Below are 25,568 nucleotides of genomic sequence, written 5' to 3' on the forward strand. Positions count from 1 at the left end.
TGTTTTCTGAAAGTATTTATTATCACTGGTCCTGTATTTACTATCAAAATCTTTCAGAGGTCAGGTTTCTTAGGTCACTGAAAAAATTTCCCGATCGGAGAACAACCAGTGACTCCTGCCCTCTGAAAAACAGCTTCCCCCTATACCAAGCAGAATATTTTGTGCAACTGATTCTGTCATTCATTTACATTTGAATACGGTTAAATGCAATGCTCAATCTTCACATTATCCAACCCAGCTTTTCTCTCTTCCCTTAAATCTTTAGCATTTCGTTTGTGGATCTCTTATCTGAAAGATTTTGATAGTAAATACAGGACCAGTGATAATAAATACTTTCAGAAAACAGCTTGAGTGCATGTAAACAAAAATCATGCAAATGAGTTCTGAATAGAACAGCCAAGCTGGGAAGATTTGAGGTCCTCTTAATAAGTGGAGTGGAGATGTGGCCTAGTGGTTAGGGTGGTGGACTTTGGTCCTGGGGAATTGAGGAACTGAGTTCGATTCCCGGCACAGGCAGCTCCTTGTGACTGTGGGCAAGTCACTTAACCCTCCATTGCCCGCCGCATTGAGCCTGCCAAGAGTGGGAAAGTGCGGGGTACAAATGTAACAAAAATAAAAAAATAAAATAAAAGTAAGAATAAATAAGTGTGATTTATAACCAGCTGCAGTTGTTTGAAGCAGAATATTTTGACCACCACGTGGTAATACAACATTAGAATTAGAATAGATCACCAGTGGTACCTATTTAGGTATTTTTGTGGTGTAACACAAGGTAATTTAATTTTTAACAATCTTCTGACCTGGCAGAACAAAGGATGATGGAAAGTCTAAATAACTAAACAGCTAGTACTGTCCCCATGTTTTTTTTATTCTTGAACCAACAGAAAGCCAATGTAAGTCATTCAGCAGTGGAGTTACTCTTTCATATTTTCCCAGAGTATAAATTAGTCTTGTGGCTGTTTTCTGTAAAAATTGTAATCTTTTTAATAACTTATTTGTAAAGATCCCTGTATAATGAGCTGCAATAATCCAGATACGGAAGAAGAATTACCTGTACCACTGTTCTAAAGTTACAAGGGTGGAGCACAGAGCGTATTGCTCTTAATTGTCGTAACCTAAAAAAGAATCTTTTGGTCAGAACTTTCATATGCAACTCAAAGGATAAACCTGTTGCATATAGGCTATGAACTGCTAATAGCTTCTAAACCTTGCTGAACCTATTTACTGCTGTTTTATATTGGTGCACGAACTACAACAGAAAATTCTCAAGCATGTGTAAAACCGTTTCTTCACTGTCATTGAACCAAACTTGAATGCAAAAAGGCATACATTATGAGTTGTAGTTGGTGGGATGTAAGTGTGTGTGGGGAGGGGGGGAGGGGGAGGCAGTTTAATATATAATCTTGCTCCAACTTTACTAACAAAACTAACAAACCTCCCTTTTCTGGCCTGTGAAACTTTCAGCATGACCAAGTCAGTAAATTAAGTTCAGAGAGAACTGGAAATCCCCAAAAACGCAAAGCTCCACCTCCTCCTCCTTTCAGTCCTTCACAGGTAATAAATAAATAATAATTTAATGTATTTAATATATATGGATCTGGTTGGGGTGAAGGAAAGGTGGGTGGTTAGGGAAAGCATAGAACATGATGTCAGTGAAGCAGCCAAATTGGCTTTGGCAGTGTTCATTCTATGTCAGTAATATATGTTGTTGAAGATGCACTGAGCTTAGGGCATCATACGGAAAGAAATCTATTGAGTTGTACTTGTGTGAGAGAACTGAGTAAAGATTGTAACTGCCTCAAACAGCTGGAAAGATCTGACAAGATTATATCTTACCTTTTTAATTTTTATTTTTTGTGTATGTCAAATCTTAGTTGCTTTGAAAAAATCATTTACTGTATTCTTTACATGCAGGAGTGAGAGGAACAATTTAAATTAAAACAGTAATATGTATTCACATGGCAACTTAATTATATGAGCTTGACATTATCTCCTCTGATTTTGTTTGCATTTTGGCCCTGGTACTAAGAAGATTTGGGGGTGTTAACATGAATCAGTTCTTAACATATATTCCTGTAAATGTGTATAGATATACGGATATACAGTTCTGTACAAAACTTTAGCAACCCCTGTTTCAGTGAAATAAACAGAAGACAACAGTGTCTGCATGGTACAAAGTTAGTAATTTTGAAAGAAAAATAACAGAAAGATGCATTTGTGATAGGAAAATAATCTTTTTAATAAATTATTTGTAAGACCCACTGTATAATGAGCTGCAATAATCCAAATATGGAAGAATTATTGCCTGTGCCATTGTTCTAAAGTTACAAGGGTGGAGCAAATCTGCTCAGAAGTTGAAGTTATAGTATGGTGAGACCCAGCTCCAGTCTGGATGAGCTATAATTTTTTTTTTTTTTGTTACATTTGTACCCTGCGCTTTCCCACTTATGGCAGGCTCAATGCGGCGGACAATGGAGGGTTAAGTGACTTGCCCAGAGTCACAAGGAGCTGCCTGTGCCGGGAATTGAACTCAGTTCCTCAGGACCAAAGTCCACCACCCTAACCACTAGGCCACTGGTAGATAACGCAAAGTTACTCACCAGTAGTAGGTGTCCTACAAGGACTGCAAGCAGGCCAAGTATTCTTACAGCTAGGGCAATGTTATCCAACAAAACCCGGTGCGAATGCTGACTAGCAAGATCAAGAACTTTCTAGCAATGTACCATCGCACATACGCTGGTGACTTCCCACCCGATGCATGGGCACGGTTCCCTCAGTCATTGTAAAAAGCTAGAGAACTCAACTCCAAGGGAAGGTGAGGGGGTATATGAGAATACGATGGCCTGCTGTCCTCAGAGAACACCTGCTACAGGTGAGCAACTATGCTTTCTCTGAGGACAAGCAGGCCATCGTATTCTCACAGCTTGGAATCCCTAGCTACCAGGCTTACCGAAAACAACAATTCTAGGACAATAGGGACTCAAAAGGTTGAGGCCTGTTATTCAATCAACCTGAAACAATTTGTTTACTAGCTGTGGCAGTGCTGCCTGAAACAGAAGAAAACCGGACCTTGGGGTGTGCAGTTGGATTCTAGAAACGGCACAGATTCTGCAAGACTGCTTGACCAAATCAGCTGTCTTGGGTATCCTGTTCAAGGCAGTAATGAGATGTGAAGATGACGACCACGTCACAGCTTGCAAAACTCCTCTATGGAGGCTGATCTCAAGTAGGCTACCAACATAGCTATGGATCTGACATTATGAGCCTTGATATGTCCCTCTAGATTCAGCCCAACCTAGGCATAAGTAAAAGAGATGCAATATGCTAGCCAATTGGAAATTGTGCATTTGCCCATGGCTACCCACTTCCTATTTGGATCAAAAGAAACAAGAAGCTGGGTGGATTGTCTATGGGCTTTAGTCTGTTCCAGATAGAAGGCTAAGATTCACTTGCAATCCAAGGTATGCAATACACTCTCACCAGGATGAGCATGTGGTTTGGGGGAAAATGTTCATAGAATGAGAACGATTGATTAAGATCAACTCCTACAGTACCTTAGAAAGGAACTTAGGGTGTGTGTAGAGAACTACTCTGTTGTGGTGAAAGTGTAAGGTGTATCCTCTACTAGGGCCTGAAGCTCACTGACCCTGCAAGCTGAAGTGACCACCACCAGAAACACAACTTTCCAGGTCAAATACTTTGTGGCAGGAATCAAGTGGCTCAAAAGGAGCTTTCATCAGCTGGGCGAAGACAACGTTGACATCCCATGACACAAATGGAGGTTTGACAGGGGGTTTGTCAGTAACAAACCTTGCATGAAGTGAACAACTAAAGACTGTACAGAGATGGATTCACATCCTACATGATAAATGTCAGTTGCATTGAGATGAACCCTTACAGAGTTGGTTTTCAAACCAGACCCAGAGAGGTGCAGGAAGTATTCAAGCAGTTTTTGTGTAGCACAAGTGAGGGGATCTAAGGCCTTGCCCTCACACCAGACAGCAAACCTCCTCCACTTAAATGAGTAACACCTCTTAGTGGAATCTTTTGTGGGAGACAGCCTCTGGCAAATCCAAGATTTCAAATTCTATGCTCACAACGTCCAAGCGGTGAGGCCAGGGATTGGAGGTTGGGATGCAAAAGAGATACCTCATTCTACATGATGAGGGTCGGAAAACAGTCCAATCTCCATGGATCCTTGGAGGATAACTTCAGAAGAAGAGGGAACTAGATCTGCCTTAGCCAGTAAGGAGTGATTAGGATCATAGTTCCTTGGTCTTGCTTGAGTTTCAGTAATGAGAGATACTGGAGGATATACATTCAGAAGACCCTCTCCCCCAGTGTAGGGGAAAGGCATCTGACGCTAGTCTGCCACGCAATCTGAACCTGGTGCTGAACTACGGGGCCTTGTTTTTGAGGTGAGTGGCAAAGGGATCCACCAAGGGGGTACCCCACTCACAGAAGATCTTCTGGGCTATGCCCATATTGAGAGACCACTCATACGGTTGCAAAACCCTGCTCAGTCTGTCCACCTGGCAGCTGCCCTTTCCTGGGAGGTATGTGGTTCAGAGGTCCATCCCATGAAGGAGGGCACTGCCTCATCCCCACTGCTTTCTGACACAAGGGGTAGGATCCCATACCCTCCTCTTGTTTACATAAACATTGCAACCTGGTTGTCCATTTGGATGAGAATAATTTGGTTTTGTAGCCGATCTCTGAAAGACTTTAGATCATTCCAAATGGCCTTGAGCTCAAGGAGATTGATATGCAGATCTGTTTCCTGAGCAGACCAGCTCCCTTGGGTGTGAAGCCCATCTGCATGAGCTCCCCATCCTAGGTTGGATACATCCATTGTTATCACCTTCTGAGGAGATAGAATTTAGAATGTTAGTCCTACAGTTAAATTCATTCAAATTGTCCACCAGAGAAGGTCATCTGCTAGGTTCCCACCAGATGGAGGAATCTGGATGGCAGCTGCTAGGTTCCCAACCTGCTGAGACCACTGGGAAGCTAGGGTCCACTGGGCTTCTCTGAAGTGGAGAAATGCCATGGGCATGACATGCACTGTTCAAGCCATATGCCACATCAATCTCAACATTTACCAAGCTGTGACCTGCTTTCTGCTTCGGACTTGCGAGGCAAGCGCTGATATTCTCTGCTGTTGCTTGTGGAAGACATGGGGAGAAGGGTGCCCAAAGAAATTATCCTGAACTTTTCTTTGACCAGAAATTTGTTCAGGGCATTTAGTTCTGGGATGGGATGAAATCCTTCCATTTTCTTTGGTTTCTTTGGTACAAGGAAGTACCTGGAATAGTATCCCTTCACTTCTTCGCCTGGTAGCACGGGTTCGACTGCATTGGTCTTTGAAGGGCAGAGATTTCCCGAACAAATTTCTGCTTGTGCTGAGAGCTGAGTATCCATGCTGTCGGTGAGTAGTTTGGTGATCTTTGACACCACTGCAGGGCATAACTGAGATGGAATATTTGAAGAACCCACTGGACATTACAAAGATAAATAATTCAGCCTCCTTCCCCCCCCCCCCCCCCAACTGGAAGGCTATTCAGGGACAGTTACAGTACTTTTGAGTGCAGTTATGCTCTCTTGGAGCAAGTCAAAAGCTCATCCCTTGCTTTGACTGGGGCACTGGCTGGGAATTTTGAGGATGGGGTTGGTGAGGCCAAGAACTCTGGGCCTGGGGCTGCTGGGCAGAGCAAGAAAGTGGTGGGAACCTACAGCTTTGAGAGTAGCAGGTTTGTTGCCTAGGCCTACTCAAAAAAAAAAAAAACTCTGGAGAGGATGGGATGTGACTGGAGAGTGCCGAGACAGAATTTGGATGGTGTCTTTATGAGGTCAGAGAGCTCCTCCAACTTATCTTCAAACAAGTTGTCACCCTGGCAAGGAACATCCACCAACCTTTCCTGTACCACAAGTTCTAGACCAGAGACACACAGCCATGAGAGTCCGCACATCCTCACGTCCATAGCGAGGAGTCTGAATGGTAAATCAATGAAGTCATACATGCCCCTGGCCAGATATTTTCTACACTTCAGCTGCTTTCTGGCCAACTGGCGAAGCTCTGTGGTCTGCAGTACACTGTCTTGCGGATTATCTTCCACAGGAGCAGGCTAAAGGCTGCAAATAATGACTCGTGTAGAGCTGGTAGGACTAGATGCAGGAAATGAGCATTGAGGCCTGAAAATGTTCCTCTCAAACAAGTCTAGTGTCCTGAGTCCTGGAACTCCTAGCTCATTTGAGAGTGGATTTGACCAGAGAATGATGTGACAGCTGAGCCCTTTCAAATCCAGGAGCCTTTTGCATACAGTACTGTGTATCCACCTTCTTAGTTGCAGCCTGTACTGAGAGGGGAGATCCCAGTTCTTCATCCATGCATCCTTAAGGATAAGGTTTAGTGGTATAGTGACCCCTCCCTTTGGAGGAGACTCGTAGTCCACAATAGTCAACATCTTAACCCTGGACCTTTCCTCTATTTCTTACTTAAATGGGATGGCAGAAGCCATCTCCATGATAAAACCAGTTTGAGAGAACTTCAGGTGGAAATTTACGTCTCTTGAGTTGGGTGAGATCAGAAGGTATTCCATAAGACTTTGGGAAGTAATGTGTGTCCTCCACTGACATGAACGGTCCAATTCAGACTCTTCACTGTACTCAAGTTTACTGATGAGTCTGTGCCTGCCTCTTCACTCAGAAGATTCATGCCCACACCCTGAAGAGTGCTGAGGTACAGCCCTACTCTGATTCTGGGGAATCTTCCTCCCCCGATGTTGAGAGCGGTACTGTATGCATCAAGGTCAACGTCTACACCCTTCAAGGTGCCAGCACAGAGGATCTCTACACTGGCATGTAAGGAGCCTCAGGAAGAACCTGGATTTGATTCGCACTTGGTGCAAGCACCCTTGATGCCTGAGTGTTTGCAACTGCAGCATCTGCGCCATCTCCTTCCTGAGCATGACTTAGAACCGCTTATCAAAGGAAGGCATCAGCAAAGGTGGGTGAGCAGGAAGAGAGGCAGTCTGAGAAGGTGTGAGACCAGTAGTGGGGACCTGGCTGCTTAGGAGACTTGCGCACTGGCACCTCTTCCAAGGAGGGGGAGCACTCCTCCCGGTGCCAGCTCTTTTCTGGTACCAGCCATGCCAATGCCTACGTGCTCTCAGCACTGTGTGTCTAAGAGGACTGATGCTTATGCTTCTTGGGCTTCCCCTGATGCTCAGCATTGTGGTTCCTCGGTGCCAACAAGGATGACATCAAACCCATATGTGTCTTCGCTGTCAGGTCCAATGCTGACTGGCCCTGGGGCCTACTTTCAGCCCCAATATCGAGAGAACCTGATGCTAGTGCACTCCCAGTGGATGTTGAAGTCTTGGCAGCCACCGAGGTCGATGCTTCCAGTGCTTCTCTTGTTGATCCTGCTGCACTTTGTGTCCTCAGCTACATTTGTAAACAGAACAAGAATTAGGCTCATAGTCAGGTCCAAGGCACCAGTTGTTCAGATCCATCATGGAAATCATCTGATTACATTGGGTGCACCTCTTGAAGCCACTGGGGGGGGGGTGGTAGTCTTGGACATCGAGAAAAGGATCATGGCCAAATTAAACTCAGTTTTTAACTGGAAAAGGGGGCGGTGTTCAAATCAAGGTTGGGGCCTAGCAATATGTGAAAAGTGAATTTTAAGGGCCAAAAAACTAAAAACAATTAAGAGAAACTGAAGAAAGGGGAAAAAATATCCAACAGGACTTGAAAACCTGCACAGGAAAGGCACAAGAAAAAAAAGCACAAATCGAACTTGTGAAGAACACAAAGACACATCCTCCCAAACAGACTGAGGTACTCGCCCTCATTCATCAGGTGGGAAAGCATTAGCCATGTGGTGGGACGCTACTAAAAAGTTCTTGATCTTGCTAATCAGCGTTTGCACCAGATAACATCACCCCAGCTGTGAGACTACAACAGCATGCTTGTCCTCTGAGAATCTCCAGTTTTGGGGGAGAGCATTCTGGGGGTGGAGGAGGTGGTTGAGGACCTGAATAAACTGATTCTGGAATATTTTTCAAATAATCATTCCCAGGACACCTTTTTGGGCATGATATGGAATGGGATTTAAAGTTTGAGAGAGAACACTTGATAAAATGGGCTAGTACATTACAGAAACAGCGCAACCAGCAGGATAGAGAGTTGTGTCAAAAGAGGAATGTGAGCAATAGTTGTTTAAGCATCCTACTTCTAAGCTAATTTCCAAATTATTCAATTTGAGGAATTAGTTGTGGAAATTGTGGGCTAGAAAGGTTCATTTTGAAATGCAACTGATGATTCATCAAGGATATTTTGAAGAGGGCAATAAGGCCATCAAGCTGTTAGCCCACCAACTTAGGGCTAGACAAGTACAATCACATATGAGAGGGAGGCCTCCTGGTGAGAGACCCAACCCAGATGTGACATTATTTGAACAATTTTACAAGAAGTTTTATAACTCCAAGCCACATATACTACCTCTCAGAAAATTAATGTTAACGTTTAGCTAAAGTGTTGGCAAATAGATTAAATACAGTCATGGCACCATTGGTGCGGGAAGACCAGTTGGGATTTATCCCAGGCCAAATAACTGGGGATAATATGAGACAAACATTAAACCTGATTTGGCAGGCCAAGACCCAATGTATTCCTATTGTACTTTTAACTATCGATGCTGAGAAAGCTTTTGATTGGGCGTAGTTGTGCACAAGCCTGCAGTACAGCATGGATTAAACAATGATCTTCATGGGTAGAGTTGTCAAAAGTAAACCCTTTCTACAACCTCATCACAAACGTCAACTAATGTACATGAAAACCTTGATAAGCCAAGTGCTTTGGACTGATAAAACAAAAATTCAACTGTTGGGCAGACTGGATAGGCTCTATGGTCTTTATCTGCTGTCAGTTTTGATGTAGGGTGACCTAAGAGTCTCCAAGGAAAAGTGAGGAAAATTCTAGAAACAAAAATAGAGAGACACCACCTCCATCCCCTATTGAGTACAAATCAGTTCTATCTAATCCTCAGCTACTGCAACTGGACCTAATCATGTCAGATATTTAACACTACATTACAAGGGCACCATCCAGTTCAACACACAAATTATAAATATGGTCCTGAACTGTCAGCTTCACACCTGTCAATTACATGTGAGATGATCCCACTTCATGGTAGGTTTTTGAACCCAAAGGAGTGCTGTATTCTAAGGATTCAGCTGAAGCCTGTTCACTGCCATCCATGCTGCTACCTGCGTCAGTCTTCAATCTCAACAAGCCCCAAACCATATCTGGCAGGAGGAAGCATTTGAAAATTGTTTTTTGCCAAAGGAGGTGTTTCCACGTATTGCTTGAAGGGGTGTTCCAAGTTTTTGCACATGCTATATTTGCTGTTTTCTTATTTTGAATCTGTAAAAGAAAGTTACTGATGTAACAACTGCAGCAATATGTGTTTTAACTTTGTACCATGTAGAGGTGGTGTCAGCTTCTGTTCGTTTAGAGATTAATTGAAACAAGTTGACCAGAGGTGCCTGAACATTTGCACACAACTCTATTTATGTACACATATGTATATAGATATATGCACTCACATATATGTATAATACTAATTTATATATTTTTTATTATTATAATTTCTATTTTAGTTGAGTGATTTGTCTTCTCCCCAATCAACAACTTCTACTCCCTTGTCTGGAAAAGGAGAAAAACTATTCTTTGAACAGGCACATAAGGTATTTTCTGGCTTTCCTTGATTGTAAACTTACAGCTGCTACTACTACTATGACTTGTCATCTTTAAAACACTGTTTTACATTATTAGGTGTATGCACATAGGCGGTCAGTGGCCCAACTGTTTGGGGAGGCTAAAGGGGGCGGGGGTAGGGGTGGGGCCAGGGGTGGAGCTTAAATCCATAATTATCTGATAACACACAGAAAAAATAAATAAAAATAAGTCACAATTAATACCTTTTATTAAATTTAGATATTAGATATGTATCATATGTCAAAGAATAAAGTGGTTGCTCAAAGCATATTCTAACCACAATCGCTCAACTGCAAAACACTATGCACAACTTTGTCCAAAAACACACTCAGAACCTTACTGTACCATAAATATTACACTGGGCAGACCTAATACACCAATATACCACCCATACGGAAAATGCAGACGGTCAACAATATGAAACACGGATCATATCATCACAATTCTCATGTAGAGCCACAAAACACCCTAAATCATGTTTAATGTGGGATAAAATATAAGTAAATAAATATAAACTTCTAATGTTGAGCACCTGATTCTCAAAGTGGACATATTCCAAACACTATAATGAAAATAAAATGATCTTTTCTACCTTTGTTGTCTGGTGACTTTTTCTGATCATGCTGGCCCAGTATCCGTTCTGCTGCTATCTGTCCTCAGTGCAGGTCAGGAAGTCATCCTCATTAAATATCTCCCTGGCAACCCAGGACACCTCCAGCCAACCCCCCCTGCTTTCCCAGCAGTAAGGTAAACAAACCATAAACCAATTTTTACAACTGCTAGAGGGCTTTCACTGCAGCTCCTGCTGTGAGGATGGAGGTAAATCAACAATTTAATCCCCTCAGAGCAGCTGGACTCCACAGCTGATCCATTCTGCTGCAGCAGGGGGGAGGCTTAGCCTCTCCAAGCCTCTTATACCGGGCGCCTGTGTTTATGCAGTGCTGAACAGATAGATATATGAGAGAGAATTCTGCTTCACAGATATAATCTAGTCGAGAAAAATGTACATTCAAACAAAGGATTCTAGGAGAAAGTCTAATAAAGAAGTGATCAAGGTGTGAGTTCTTAGTCTAGATTTGAAAACAACGGGAGCATGATACACTGATTCAGGAAGTCTGTTCCAGGCAAATGATGCAGCAGGGTTGAAAGAATGGAGACGGGAGTTAGCAGTGGAGGAAGAGGGCATAAGATCAACTTGTCAGATGATCAGTGTTTGAGGAAGGATAGCGAAGATAATTAGGAGCGTGCAGAATTAATGCATTTTTAATTGAGCAATATAAGTTTTAATTGTATGTGGAAGCTGATTTGAAGCAAATCTAATGACTTAAGAGGGATTATATGGAAGATAAGTTGAGCAGCTGCATTTTGTGCAAATTGCTGTGAAGAAAGTAGACCCACAAAGAATAGGTTGCAGTGGTCACAGTGGTAAGTAATGAGCGAGTGGGAAAGCATTTTCAGAAAGGGAAGGACTTGTTTAGCAATGTTGAAAAGGAAGAAATTACATGTTTTAGCAGTGTTTTGGATGTGTGTAAAGAAAAAGGAGCATCAAAGGTCACCACTAGGTTGCAGGCAAAAGGAGCTAAAAGGTTATAAGCATTTACAGAAACAGAAAATGAGAGAAGTGAGGAACTTGGGAGGGGGAGAGAAAAAGTGGGGTGGATACGTTTGGTTTTGACCATGTTAAGGTGATGTTGAGACATTCAGACAGAACAGGCAAACAACTTGGTGAAATTTTGTGGTGTACATTGGGGAGAGTCAGCATAAAAATGATGCTGACAGTTATGAGAAGAGATTAGAGCACCGATAGAACAAGTATAGAGGGAAAAGAGAAGAGGGCATAGGGCTGATTCTTGAGCTACACCAACCAGTAGTGAAATAACAGTGAAGCAAGAACTACCAAAGGAAACAAAAAATTATGATAGGAGAAGTAAAAAGAAAACAAGATAAAACAGAGTTCCACGGTCAAGTTGAGTACTGCGCGTTAAGGAGTAGCTAGTGATCAACTATAGAAAAAGCAGTGACTAGGTCAGGAAAGATAGTATAGAGTAAAAGGCCTTTAGCCTTGTCTGTAAGATTGTCATTGGAAAATTGTCGAGCAATTTCTGTGTACCAAACTTTGGTCTGAATATATTTAAAAGATAACGTTCGGCTGATAACGTTTGTGAAATAACTAGAAAGGGTCACCTATCATTAAGGCAGATCTGATTTATAATCTTCATAAAAGTGATCAGCAATAGTAAAATTTATATGAACTATAAAATTTACAAGTGCCTTTTGCTGCTAAGGAACTTAGCTAATTTCAGGTGCTTATCCTCAATTTAAAGTTTAGAGCTGGAATTTGCTAGCTTACCATTTTCCTTGGATGTACTATGTTCATTTTGGAATTTTTTTTAAGTTTTGGTTTGATTCTGGAAAAAAGTGAAGCCTTCCATATGTCAATTGGAGTATTTTGGCAGCTACATAAGGAGGACTTTAATGCATGCTGGAAGGAAGAAAACTTGATAACCTTGTTCTCCATTAATACAGTACTAGGGGTATAAGAAATATTTTCTTAAAACAAAATGTTAAATCCTGATTGGATTAAAGGGAAAAATAAAAACACCTGATAAAGTTTGAAGGAAATCAATATGGCAGCTTAAGATGCCATGTGTAAAGTTCTTACCTGCTTGCTTTTTCATTGGGGGGAAGGGTTGGGCTTTTTAACTTTTTTTTTTCATGGGAAGACAGAAGAGGGAGATTAGAGGGCTTCTGAAGCTTATTGGATTAGTGTGTTAATCGTGGCCTGGTATCAGTTGACTAACTAGACATGAAGACCTTTTAAAGTCCTCATAACTGAATTTCCCCCCGTTCCCAGGCCACTAATCTTACTCTGTGGCATTTATTTTGCCCTTAGTGATATGGCTGTTGGATATCTTCCTTATTTAAGAATTGTTTAAAAATTATTTACTCAGGTTCCCTTTGTCTAATGTTACATTTTTTTTAAAGATCAGAAACCATTCATTGAAACATATATGCCAAAAATAGGGGAAAATCAAGAGAAGGGAAAAATCTCTTCACATCACTCTACGCAATGAAGTACCAGCCCCAGTACATATCCCCTCGGGCATTCCACTGTTTACCTTTCTCCATTGAGATAACTGACTATTTAGTTCTTCTGTGTTTCTTATCTTTTGGCTAGTTCACAATAGAACATTGCATCTTGTTCCATGATGTTTTAATTTTCTCAGGAGTGTCAAATGCCTTCTGAAAATTCAAGTACACTTTATCAACGGGTTTATCTTGATCTATATGTTTACCCCTTCAAAAAAAATGTAGCAAGTTGGTGAGATTTCCCTTGGCTAAATCCACTTTGTTGCTGTCTCATTAAACCACATATGTCTGTGTGTTGAGCAAGTTTTGTTCATTAGAATAGTTTCTACCATTTTGCCCAACAATGACATCAAGATCACCAGTGTGTAGTTACCAGATCATCCTGAAATTTTGTTTTTTTAATTGGTGTTAGCATTGGTCACTCTCCAATCTTTAAGTGCCATGGATGATTTTAATGATGGGTTAAAAATCACTAGTATGTCTGGAGTGTGTGCCATTCATTCAGTCAGCTGAATTGCTACTCTTTGGTTTGTGGGCCATATTAACAGTTTTTAGGTTCATTACAATTTCAGTTTCTTTTGAGTCATCACCACTAAATGGTACTTCCAGCATGGGTATCTCCTCAACATACTCCTCAGTCAACACTGAAGCAAAGAATTTTAGTCTCTCCTCTGTGGCCTTGTCCTCCCTTGTATCCCTCTTAATCTTTGATCATCTAACGGTCAAACAGATTCCTTCATTCTTTTTGCTTCAAATGTGCTTGAAAAGATATATATATCTTTCTCCGAGGACAAGCAGGCTGAATATTATCACTGATAGGTCGTCATCCGTGACGGCCCAGGAGACCGGAACTTGTAAAAAGAAAAGAACTTTCCAGAACGCAGTGTCGCGCGGGATGAGACATACCACACATGTGCAAGGAACTTCGCGCCTGCGACGCGAGTGTGCCCTCAGTTCTTTTCCATCCGCGGACTGGAGAGTTGTATTTTGCCATGCTCCTTTTTTCGGCTCAGGAGAACCATTTGGGCGTTTTTCGCTCCCTCTTTCAGCGGCTACTTGCCTTAATTTCTTTCACAAATATTTTTTAAAAAAAAGTTAGCTAGCTTAGTTTTTTCCTTTTATTTCATAGTTTTCTTCATTTTTGAGATTTCCTTTCTTTTTTTGTTGCGGCCGCATGTAGGCTGCTTGGCCGGGTCTTTTCCCCTTTTTTGTGCCTTTTTATTTGGCACCATCGAGCCTGTTAATTTCGCGGCCGCTATTTTCCCCGCCCATGTCATCGAAGACTCCCAGCGGCTTCAAACATTGTAGTCGCTGCAACCGGACCATCTCGGGCACCGACCCCCCCAAGCGTGGTGTCTTCAGTGTCTTGAGCCCGACCATCTCCCGGCTGCCCGTAACCTGTGTAAGTTGATGAAAAAATGGACCCAAGTGGCTTGAGAGGCTAAGCATGAGAAACGTTTTCCAGATCGGTCCAGTCCTTCGACGTTGGCATCGACATCGGTACCGAGGTCAGCGACGTCGAGGGAAGCAGCAACACCGAGAGTCCAGGTAATGACTGCCGAGAGACCGCATCGAGCTGGAAGCAGCAAGGCATCGAGTGGGTCTCCACTTATTTATTTATTGCATTTGTATCCCACATTTTCCCACCTCTTTGCAGGCTCAATGTGGCTCACAATTACATCATGATTAGTGGAAATATATAAGAAAATAGACATTTAGTATTGCATAAGGATCTTGGGTAACATGATAATGATAAAGCATGATAGTAGTAAAACAAGCAAATATTGTAAGGCAATTGTGGATATATGTGTAGAAGTTCACATTTGTTGATCTTTGTGGTATGCCTTGTTAAAGAGATGGGTCTTCCACGTCCTCTTCGGTACTGAGGAGTCTCGATGACAGGCGTTGAGCAAAGGCTAAGAAGCACCATCATCGATCTCCTTCCATGCACGGTACCGAGAGCTCCGGGGAGCCGAAGGACTTGGCACCTGAGAAGCGGAGGTGCCAATGCGTCGGTCATCTGGCAGCCTGGTACTGGCTCTCAAGTCCCTTCAGATTCTGCAATCGACTCCTGAACCGCCACCCCCAGCCTTTTCCGATGGAAGCTCTCGACAAGTGCATCTGGGCCCTTCTTCCAGAGCTTCTGGAAGGGTTGCTTCGCCAGTCTGCCTCGGTGTCGGGGGTGCTTGCGCCTCCTGTACCGACTGCGGAGGCGGCATCTGGACCATCGCCTGTGAGGATGTCCCTGTCCTTGGTACCGCTTGCAGTACTGGCGCCGGCTGCCACCCGGGACGATTCCCCATCGGTGGAGGAAGCTTCACCAGAGTCCAAGCTCTCGACACCCCCACGAGGTTGTCAATCCTCGACGTCGAGACAGGCTCGGGTTCGGGCTGCTCTTAGGGAGCTCTTGTCCGACACCGATGAGGAGCGTTTGTGGGAAGAGGAGGAAGACCCCAGATACTTTTCGGAGGAAGTAGGTGGGGTTCTCTCTGATCCTACTCCGCCCATTAAGAGTAGAATGTCTCCACCTGAGAGTCTCTCTTTCTCGTCTTTTGTGCGGGAATTGTCTAAGGACATTCCATTCGCTATGGAGGTTGTGGGTGAGCCCAGGGCCGAGATGCTCGAGGTCTTGGAATATCCTTCTCTGCCTGCTGAGGTTGCTACAGCCCCCTTGCATAATACACCGAGGGAAGTGCTTATGCGAAATTGGTCGTGCCTTCTTTCTAACCCAGTAGTCCCCAAAAAATCTGAGTCCCAGTACAGAGTCCATGGAGAGCCTGTAATGGTGAAGGCCCAACTTCCTCACGATGCCATGGTGGTGGACTCTGCTCTCAGAAAAGACAAGAGTACTAGAGACTATGCCTCGGCGCCCCCAGGCAGAGAGTCTAGGACCTTGGATTCTTTTGGGAGGCGAACGTATCAGGCCGCTATGCTCGCCGCCAAGATCCAAACTTACCAGCTCTACAGGAGCATCCAGTTGCGGAACTCGGTGAGGTAACTGTCCAGTTTAGTTGAAGCACTTCCTCCGGAGCTCGCTGAACCTTTTCACCAGGTGGTCAGGCAGTAGAAGGCGTGTCGCAAATTCCTGGCCAGGGAGTCTTACGACACTTTTGATGTGGCATCCCGAGTAGCTGCTCAAGGTATAGTGATGCGCAGACTCTCATGGCTGCGTGTCTCTGACCTGGATCAGAAGACCCAGCAGCGAATGGCGGATGTTCCTTGCCGGGGGGATAATCTTTTTGGAGAAAAAGTAGAGGACATGGTTGATCAGATCAAAAAGCACCATGATGCCATGGATTCTCTCTCCCGCCGGACATCTTCTGCTACTGCCTCCTCTTCCAGGAGATTATTTGGAGGGAAGAGGAGTGCTCCCTATTCCTATTACAGGCGTAGGTACACTCCTGCTTCTCAGCAGCCGGTTCAGGCTCAGTCCCAGCATGTGCGTTCCCGTCAACGCCGTGCACCTAAGGCCCCTAGGGTTCTCCAGCAAAAGCAAGGGAAGGGCTTTTGACTGGTTCCAGTGCAGCATAGCCACAGTAAAGGTGTCCATGCTGGCTGGCTTACCTGTCGGAGGGAGATTCATATTTTTTCACCAAAGGTGGCCTCTTATAACCTCCGACAGGTGGGTTCGTCAAATATTCCGATTAGGATACACACTCAATCTGGTGTCCAAGCCTCCAAATTGCCCCCTGGGAGCTCAATCCTTCAGCTCCCAGCACAAGCAGGTACTTTGCAGAGGAACTCTCCGCCCTTCTAAAGGCCAATGCGGTCAAACCCGTTCCACCAGGGGAAGAAGGGCTGGGATTCTATTCCAGGTGCTTCCTTGTACAGAACAAAACAGGGGGAATGCATCCCATCCTAGACCTAAGGGCCCTGAACAAATTCCTTGTCCGAGAAAAGTTCAGGATGGTTTCCCTGGGCACCCTTCTTCCCATGATTCAGGAAAACGATTGGCTATGCTCTCTGGACTTAAAGGACGCCTATACCCACATCTCGATACAAAGTGCCTGACAGTTGTCGCAGCATCGCTACGCAGACAAGGGGTGCATGTCTTCCCTTATCTCGACGATTGGCTGGTGAAGAGCACCTCGGAGGCAGGCGCTCAACGGTCCATGCGGATGGCTATTCAAGTGCTAGAGCTACTGGGGTTTGTAATCAATTATCCCAAGTCCCACCTTGTCCCGGTTTTTGGAGTTCATTGGAGCTCTGTTGGACACACGGACGTCTCAAGCTTATCTTCCCCAGGCAAAGGTAGGCAGTCTCCTGGCCCTAGTGTCCTTAGCTCGAGCGTCAAAACAGATCATGGCTCGGCAGATGTTGAGACTCTTCCCGTGGCACGCCTACATATAAGATCAGCTCAATGGACCCTAGCTTCTCAGTGGTGTCAGGACACGGGGGATCTAGAGGATGTAATCCATCTCTCCACCGACTTTTGCAGTTCCCTTCAGTGGTGGACCATTCGATCCAATCTGACCTTGGGACGTCCATTTCAAATTCCTCAGCCGCAGAAAGTGCTGATGATGGATGCATCCCTCCTCGGGTGGGGAGCTCATGTAGATAGACATCACACTCAGGGAGCTTGGTCCTTTCAGGAGAAGGATCTTCAGATCAACTTCCTGGAATTTCGAGCGATCTGGAACGCTCTCGAGGCTTTCAGAGATTGGCTGTCCAATCAAATTATTTTAATTCAGACAGACAATCAGGTTGCAATGTACTACACCAACAAGCAGGGGGGCACCGGATCTCGCCTTCTGTGTCAGGAAGCCGTCCAGATGTGGCTTTGGGCTCGCCACCATGGCATGTTTCTCCAGGCCACATACCTGGCAGGCGTAAACAACAGTCTGGCCGACAGGTTGAGCAGGAGAATGCAACCTCACGAGTGGTCACAGAACATGGATGTTGTTTGCAAGATCTTCCGAGCGTGGGGCACCCCCTCGGTGGATCTTTTTGCCACTCAAACCAATCACAAGGTCCCTCAATTCTGTTCCAGACTTCAGGCCCATGACAGGCTAGCGTCAGATGCTTTTCTCCTGCATTGGGGGACAGGCCTTCTGTATGCGTATCCTCCCATACCTCTAGTAGGGAAGACTTTGCTGAAACTCAAGCAAGACTGTGGAACCATGATCCTGATTGCACCCTTCTGGTCGCATCAGATTTGGTTCCCTCTTCTTCTGGAGTTGTCCTCTAAAGAACCGTGGAGATAGGAGTGTTTTCCGACCCTCATCACCCAGAACAAGGGGTCGCTTCTACATACCAACCTCCAGTCTCTGGCTCTCACTGCCTGGATGTTGAGAACTTAGAAGTTGCCTCATCAGGTCTTTCAGAGGGTGTTTTCAGAGTATTGCTTGCTTCCAGGAAAGATTCTACAAAAAAGTGTTATTCTTTCAAATGGAGGAGGTTTGCCGTCTGGTGTGACAGCAAGGCCCTAGATCCCTTTTCTTGTCTGACACGGACCTTGCTTGTATACCTTCTACACTTATCAGAATCTGGTCTCAAGACCAACTCCGTAAAGATTCATCTTAGTGCAATTAGTGCTTATCAGTGTGTAGAAGGTCAGCCTGTCTCTGGACAGCCTTTAGTGGTTCGATTTATGAAAAGGTTTGCTTTTGTCAAAGCCCCTTGTCAAACCTCCGCCAGTGTCATGGGATCTCAATGTCGTTCTCACCCAGCTGATGAAAGCTCCTTTTGAGCCACTGAATTCCTGCCATCTGAAGTACTTGACCTGGAAGGTCATTTTCTTTGTGTGTTACTTCAGTTCGTAGAGTCAGTGAGCTTCAGGCCTTGGTAGTTCATGCTCCTTATATCGAATTTCATCACAACAGAGTAGTCCTTCGCACTCACCCTAAGTTCTTGCCGAAGGTGGTGTCGGAGTTCCATCTGAACCAGTCAGTTGTCTTGCCAACATTCATTCCCCGTCCTCATGCCCGCCGTGGTGAAGACAAGTTGCACACCTTAGACTGTAAGAGAGCATTGGCCTTTTACGTGGAGCGGACAAAGCCCTATCGACAGTCCGCCCAGCTGTTTGTTTCTTTTGATCCCAACAGGAGGGGAGTCGCCATCGGAAAACGAACAATCTCCAATTGGCTAGCAGATTGCATTTCCTTCACTTATGCCCAAGCTGGGCTGACTTTAGAGGGTCATGTCATGGCTCATAATGTTAGATCACAAAAAACGTTCTTCCTTTAAAATATTTCATTTCTTTTATTACAATACGTATATCATATAAAACAACTATGCAAGTTCCGGAACTCATCCAGTCACACCTTTCACTTCACCACCCACACACATAATCTATAATTTGAATCTTTAAGGACAATAACTAAGATACAAGTGGAAGATTTGAAACTGAGGAAATAACATCAATGTGTAAAATAAGTGGGGAGAATGTACACAGTTTGTGGATATATAGAAATGTTTCCACATAAGGTTTATGTGTGTGGGTGGTGAAGTGAAAGGTGTGACTGGATGAGTTCCGGAACTTGCATAGTATAAGTTGTTTTATATGATATATGTATTGTAATAAAAGAAATGAAATATTTTAAAGGAAGAACGTTTTTTGTGATATAGCTTTGAGATCTGTTCTTCTAGTTTAAATATTTATCCCCAGTAATATATATATCATAATGTTAGAGCCATGGCTGTGTCAGTGGCTCACTTAAGTCAGCCTCCATTGAAGAGATTTGCAAGGCTGCAGCGTGGTCATCAGTCCACACATTCACATCTCACTACTGCCTTCAGCAGGATACCCGACACGACAGTCTGTTTGGGCAGTCGATGCTGCAGAATTTGTTTGGGGTTTAGAATCCCAACTCCACCCTTCTAGGCCCTTTTCTGTTCTGTTCCAGGCTGCACTCTCATTTAGTTCTGTTTCTTTTTAGGTCAGTTTAAGTTATGTCCTCGCCGTTGCAGGGCTGTATTGACCGATGTTTATTGTTTTGAGTGAGCCTGGGGGCTAGGGATACCCCATCAGTGATAATATTCAGCCTGCTTGTCCTCAGAGAAAATGAAGATACATACCTGTAGCAGGTATTCTCTGAGGACAGCAGGCTGAATATTCTCACAACCCTCCCTCCTCCCCTTTGAAATTGTTCCTGTTTTATATTTTGCTTTTTATTTAACTGAGAAGGGCACGCTCACGTCGCGGGCGGGAAGCTCCTCGCGCATGTGCGGTGTGTCTTGTCCTGCGCGACGGCGCATTCTGGAAAGTTCTTTGCTTTTTACAAGTTCCGGTCTCCTGGGCCGTCGCAAATGACGACCCATCAGTGATAATATTCAGCCTGCTGTCCTCGGAGAATTCCTGCTACAGGTATGTATCTTCATTTTATTGTAGGATGTGGTGAATATATACATGCAATAGGCTTCTAATCTTTTGTCACCTCTGTTGCAGGCTTTTTTTTTTTTAATGCTTTTGCATCTAACTTGCAGTGCTCATGCTTTTCCTGCTTATTTCCTTTTGGCTCCTATAATCTTTTTCATCACTTTTAACCATGCTGATAGTAATTTGGATTTCCTCCTGCTTTCTTTAAATGCATGGTATACATCTGGAATGTGCTTCCAAGATGTTTTTTTTAAACAATATTTGTCTCTGATGTAAACTTTCAACCTTTGTTAACATTCTTTTTTATGAGGTGTTATTTCTAGGGGAGGGGGGTCTCATTTTTATTTTTGTCTCTTTTGAAAGTGTTATGCAGTAATTTTCCTTAGTGTTACCTCTTTGTTGTTGAAATCTAATTTGATTGCATTAGTTTGCTGTAGTTTAGCTTTAATTGTTAGAGCTCTAAGGCAGTCAAAAATACATGTATTGTATAGCTTATCAGGTCTAAATTATTTTGCCCTAATTTAGTCTTCTTTCTCTTCCTCCCTAAGTGCACCTCTTCTTTTTCCTTCCACCCACTTTTAGCACATCTCTTCTTTTATAGCCTATTATCCCTTTAAGAGAACAAGAGGAAAATGTCACTCCCAAGGATATTTTCATCAGCAATTTATTTGTAGTTAGAAGCAAATAAATTAAAAGTATTGAATATATCATATTATCATAAGACATCTTTCTATTTATTTAGGTATCACTACTCTGTTAACAACTAGTTATTACTACTAAGATGCAAATAGCACTCCAGTAGTGAGAAGAGTGTTATCCAGTCTTTCATGTACGATTATCTCCCAGTTGGTGAGAGGTCATATGTGTATACTTGGTACAAACACCTCCTAGCTCTCAGAGAATAAGTCTGATCTCTTCAGACTAGTATAGCAAAATTAGAGGTGTTGAGGGAGGCAGGGAGGTATATAGAGACCTTCAGGGATATAATAGAGAAGTCCCACCTCTAGTCTGGCAGCCTTTGTGCTGCCTTGGAAGAGTGAGGTCCTCCTACTGGAGAGTTTTGCCTTGGGAGACAGGAAGCAATCCTGTAGCCAGGACCTGTCCTCCAGGGACTACAGTATCCTTGCACAAAGGATTTGGCTCCAGGGGCTTCTGCCCTTGAGGGAAGGGGTTAGGTTGGCCATTTTGGTTGTTGATTCAATCATTAGACGTGTAGATCGCTGGGTGGCTTATGAGGTTTGGTCACTTGGTCTGCCTGGTGCGAAGGTGGCAGACCTCACACACCCCCTAGATAAAATTTTAGACAGTGCTATGTGGAGGAGCTGGCTATCTCGGAATGTGTGGGTAATAGCAACATAGGAAAATGTGGGAAGGATGTTCTGGAAGCCAAATTTAGGCTTTTAAATATAGAAAGTTAAAATCCAGAACACCGGGGTAGCACACATAGGACCCAAGAGGCAGGCAGAGCTGTGAAGTCTTGCTGCATGGATGAGATAAGTGGTGCAGGGAAGAGAGATTTAGATATTTTTAGGAACTGGGCAGCATTCTGGAGAAGTGGGGGGGGGGGGGAGCTAATCCAAAGAGATGGGCTCCACTTTAACCAGGACAGAGGAGTTGCCATTGAAGCCCACTCCAGCCTTGATCCTGCTCCTGATCTGTTTTTGCCATTTATGGGCCCCAGACTGTAGAAGTCTGCCCAGCATTGGTCTTACTTCCCAACCTCTGAAGCTGCCATCAAAATTCACTCCAGCTAAACTCAACTTAAATAGCCTTGTAGCTGGAATGAGCTTTGGCAGCTTCAGAGGTTAGGAAGTGCCAGGCAATTCTGCAGTCTGGGTCCTGTAAATGGAAAGAACAGATCAGGATCAAGGCTGGAGTGGTCTTCAATGGCAAATCCAGTTGTTCGGAAGTAGGATTGATGCCAGGAAGACGTCTATGGTCTTTGCCTAAAAATTGGCAGGGAGAGGTAGATTAAGTATATCGGTGTTTAATCATGAAGAAGTGGTACCTGAGCAGCATGCCAGATTCAATTCTCACCACCTTGTTGAGCAGACTGGATAGATTGTGCAGGTCTTTATCTGCTGACATTTACTATGTTTACGTGGTAAAGACTGCCACTTTTAAACTAGAACCTGGATGAAACTGATACCTCACTCTGAACCATGTGCTCTTAAGTGATTATCTTTGAGGGATACTATCAAAACAATGAAGTTAAGACATACCAATAGAAAGGTTGCAACAAAGGCAAAAGTAAGCCAGTTGCTAGGCAGTTAAATGCTAGACCCGTCCTTTCAGAGGGTGGAAGAAAGGGTGTGGGGACATGTGGTGTACTTCTGTAGGATGAGAATAGATTGAGCTTGTAGCAGTACCCTTCAGAACATTCATCAAAGTTGCCAGGTGGGTGGTGTTACTGCCCAATTGGGCGGGTTTTCGCCAGCGGTGGCGGGAAAAGTTCGCCGGCCGCGGGATGCGGTTTTTTGGGCGGTTTTCCCGTCGCCGCTGTGCGAGTTCAGCGGTTTTTTCCGGGGCTTCTATTGGTCCAATTTGGTCCAATAGAAGCTTTTCCGAGGCTTCTATTGGTCCAAATTGGACCAATAGAAGCCTTTCAGGGGCGGGGTTGACGTCAGGGATGACGTAGGGGGCAGGGCTAGTGATGTGGAAGGCGGGTTAGTGACACGGGGCGGGGTTAGGTGATGCGGGGCAGGGTTGGTGATGTGGGGGCAGGGTTCAGTGACGCGGGAGACAAGGATTGGCTACGGGCAGTTTTTGGGCGGGTTTACGGCTTGTTTGGGGCTGGGAAAATTTTTCCCAGCTGGCAACCCTGCCATTCATACAAACAAAGCCACTTGGGGTTTTGACTTTCTTGTACTCTTAATCTCATCACTGCTTCTTAATTTGGGTTCTGGGGCCTGGGCTCCCTGCTACCTTCATGGCTTCTTTCTTCTCAGCCAGCTCCTCTTCATGTAATGAGACCAGCCTTCTCTGCTTCCTGTTTGCTCTGCCTCCTGGGCATATGTTTGCACTTATGCCTGCCTGCTAGCTGGTCCTGTCTTTCACTTCTCTGACATCACTGTCACAGATGGGACAAACAAAATTGAAAATGTAAGTGCTTTTCTCGTTCACTACAACATTTTTAAGTTCTAAGGCTCCATGTAAGTTTTACCTGTATCTGAAAAATATGCAGCACGTCTTTTTTTTTTTTTTTTTTTTTTAAGTTTGTTCACTATTCTCATCTCTCTTCTTCCTGTCAGCCTTTTAATATTTCTCCACGCTACTTGAACAGCAGATTTACCAATTTTGTGTTTCATTTTCACAGGAAGAAAGCAGTTGTTTCAGGCAAAACATTAAGAACAGGCTGAGTGATTATACAGGTAAAGTGAAGTGTGCGAGCTAGCAATTGGATTGGATTCATAATCTAATATAACATGAAAAACCCCACTCTCAGATATCCAGGCTTATCAGGTCCATTCAGTGGTGGTCTGAGATATCGAGTAGAGAAATGAGGTGATTTGTAATGTGTTCCGTGGTCTGAGATTCCTGGCACTTTGGATCATTTCTTGTATGCTGTATGCAGAGCCATATGGCTGCATTGTTAAATTACATGCATCCTACACTTTCAGGCTGGTCAGGGCAAGGAATTTTAAATAATGCTATAGAATGCATTTCATTAATACCTTAAGTCTCATCTCTTAATAGTTCTAGTTCACTCCTATTGCTATATTGGCTGGAACTATGATCTCATCATATAAATACATTTAGAAATCAATATGGTTTGATTCCTCTTAGTATATTAATTCAAAAGGAGTGAAGCCTGTGAAACTGGGATTACCTTAATCAGTGGGATTTGGATTAGAGATTCAAGTGTTTGTATTGTTAAATAATTTCTGGTTTTAGAACAGAAAAAAATGAAATCAGGTGTATTATTTCCACTGATATTGGACAATAAGTATGTTTCCAACGAAATTAATTGACTATACACCGTCTTGGGTTTGAAGAAGCCAACCAGACGATCAATGTGGAATAATGATTCAGATAAATAATAACGGGGGATAATCAGGTTAATACCACATTTTCTTTGTTTACTGTTGTTTAATTGATATCCTTGTCTTGTTTCACTCTCCCTATTTATTTTGTGGTCTAAGAAAGAGAAAGATTGTATATAATTCATTTATCTAGTTGAGATTGTTTTCCTCTAATATTGTATTAATGTACAGTCATCTCTGTATTATTGTTTGCAAGTGACTCTTGTAAAATGAAAAATTATAAATACATGATTAAATAAAATATATAAAAAAAGAAATCAATATGGTTTTAGTAGGGGGTGTGCATTTGTGAGTACACATTCAGTTCCTTTGAGTGCCTTATTTACAGTGTGCACAAATTGCTTGTACATGCATAACCTACAAATTAATGCATGTACACAATGTGCCTCTAACATAACAAAATGCAAAAAAAAAAAAAATATTATGCTTTCCTTGCTCATGTACATCACTAGTTTTTAGTTTTACAAAATGGCCTAGTGTTTGGGTGGTGGACTTTGGTCCTGGGGAACTGAGGAACTGAGTTCAATTCCCACTTCAGGCACAGGCAGCTCCTTGTGACTCTGGGCAAGTCACTTAACCCTCCATTGCCCCATGTAAGCCGCATTGAGCCTGCCATGAGTGGGAAAGCGCAGGGTACAAATGTAACAAAAAAAAAAAAAATTTTGCAAATAGTTTTTTTACTTCATTTTCATATGGTTGGTTGATCGGTTAAAATTTCTGGCATTCTTGCTCAAAAGAACATACAGCTAAACATATAGTCCTGTTTAAGCTACATATTTCTGGAAATTTAGCATATAAACCTATTGTTCTCTTGGGAAGGATGGGATTGACTGCAGTCATGGTAACTGCAGTTTGATTATTTCTACACCAGTGTGATAGACAGGATGGCTCAATAAATTGGCACAAGGATTAAGGAACCTTTTACATATATAGACAGTCAATTTCAATCATTGGCAGGCTCTGTAACTAAAGGTCATTACTATTCAGTGTCCATTTGGTGGCCTTTGTGGAAACCTTCTATATACGTACATACGCTTTGTTAAAATAAATGTTAAAGCTGTATTGTATACAGGCATGTGTACTTCTGATGCCATCTAACAAGCTTCAAGTGATGTACAGCTTGTTAACAAAATAAAACTAAATAATACAAAGTACAAAAAAAAAAAAGACCAAATAGATTAAAAGAAAAGAAAGTCATATTACATAAGAATTGCCATACTGGGTCAAACCAATGGTTCATCTAGCCCAGTATCCTTCTTCCAATAGTGACCAATCCAAATTACAAGTATCTGACAGAAACCTAATTAGTAGCAACATGCCATACTACCAATCCC

At 43.3% G+C, this 25,568-nt stretch overlaps 1 protein-coding gene across 4 annotated transcripts in view; it reads left to right on the forward strand.

The window, feature by feature from the left end:
- The window catches only part of RAI14 (retinoic acid induced 14), a 266,149-nt gene that overhangs the window by 208,547 nt on the left and 32,034 nt on the right, over positions 1-25,568 (forward strand). For 3 of the 4 annotated variants that reach the window (XM_030193017.1, XM_030193015.1, XM_030193018.1), the window contains exons 11-13: positions 1,465-1,554; positions 9,666-9,752; positions 23,508-23,562. In XM_030193017.1, the coding sequence (XP_030048877.1) occupies positions 1,465-1,554; positions 9,666-9,752; positions 23,508-23,562 (232 nt within the window). The remainder of the gene's footprint in view (positions 1-1,464; positions 1,555-9,665; positions 9,753-23,507; positions 23,563-25,568) is intronic. The other variant, XM_030193019.1, reaches the window with a different exon arrangement.

Source organism: Microcaecilia unicolor, chromosome 2 (genome assembly GCF_901765095.1).
Source record: "Microcaecilia unicolor chromosome 2, aMicUni1.1, whole genome shotgun sequence".
NCBI classification, from domain to species: Eukaryota; Metazoa; Chordata; class Amphibia; order Gymnophiona; family Siphonopidae; genus Microcaecilia; species Microcaecilia unicolor.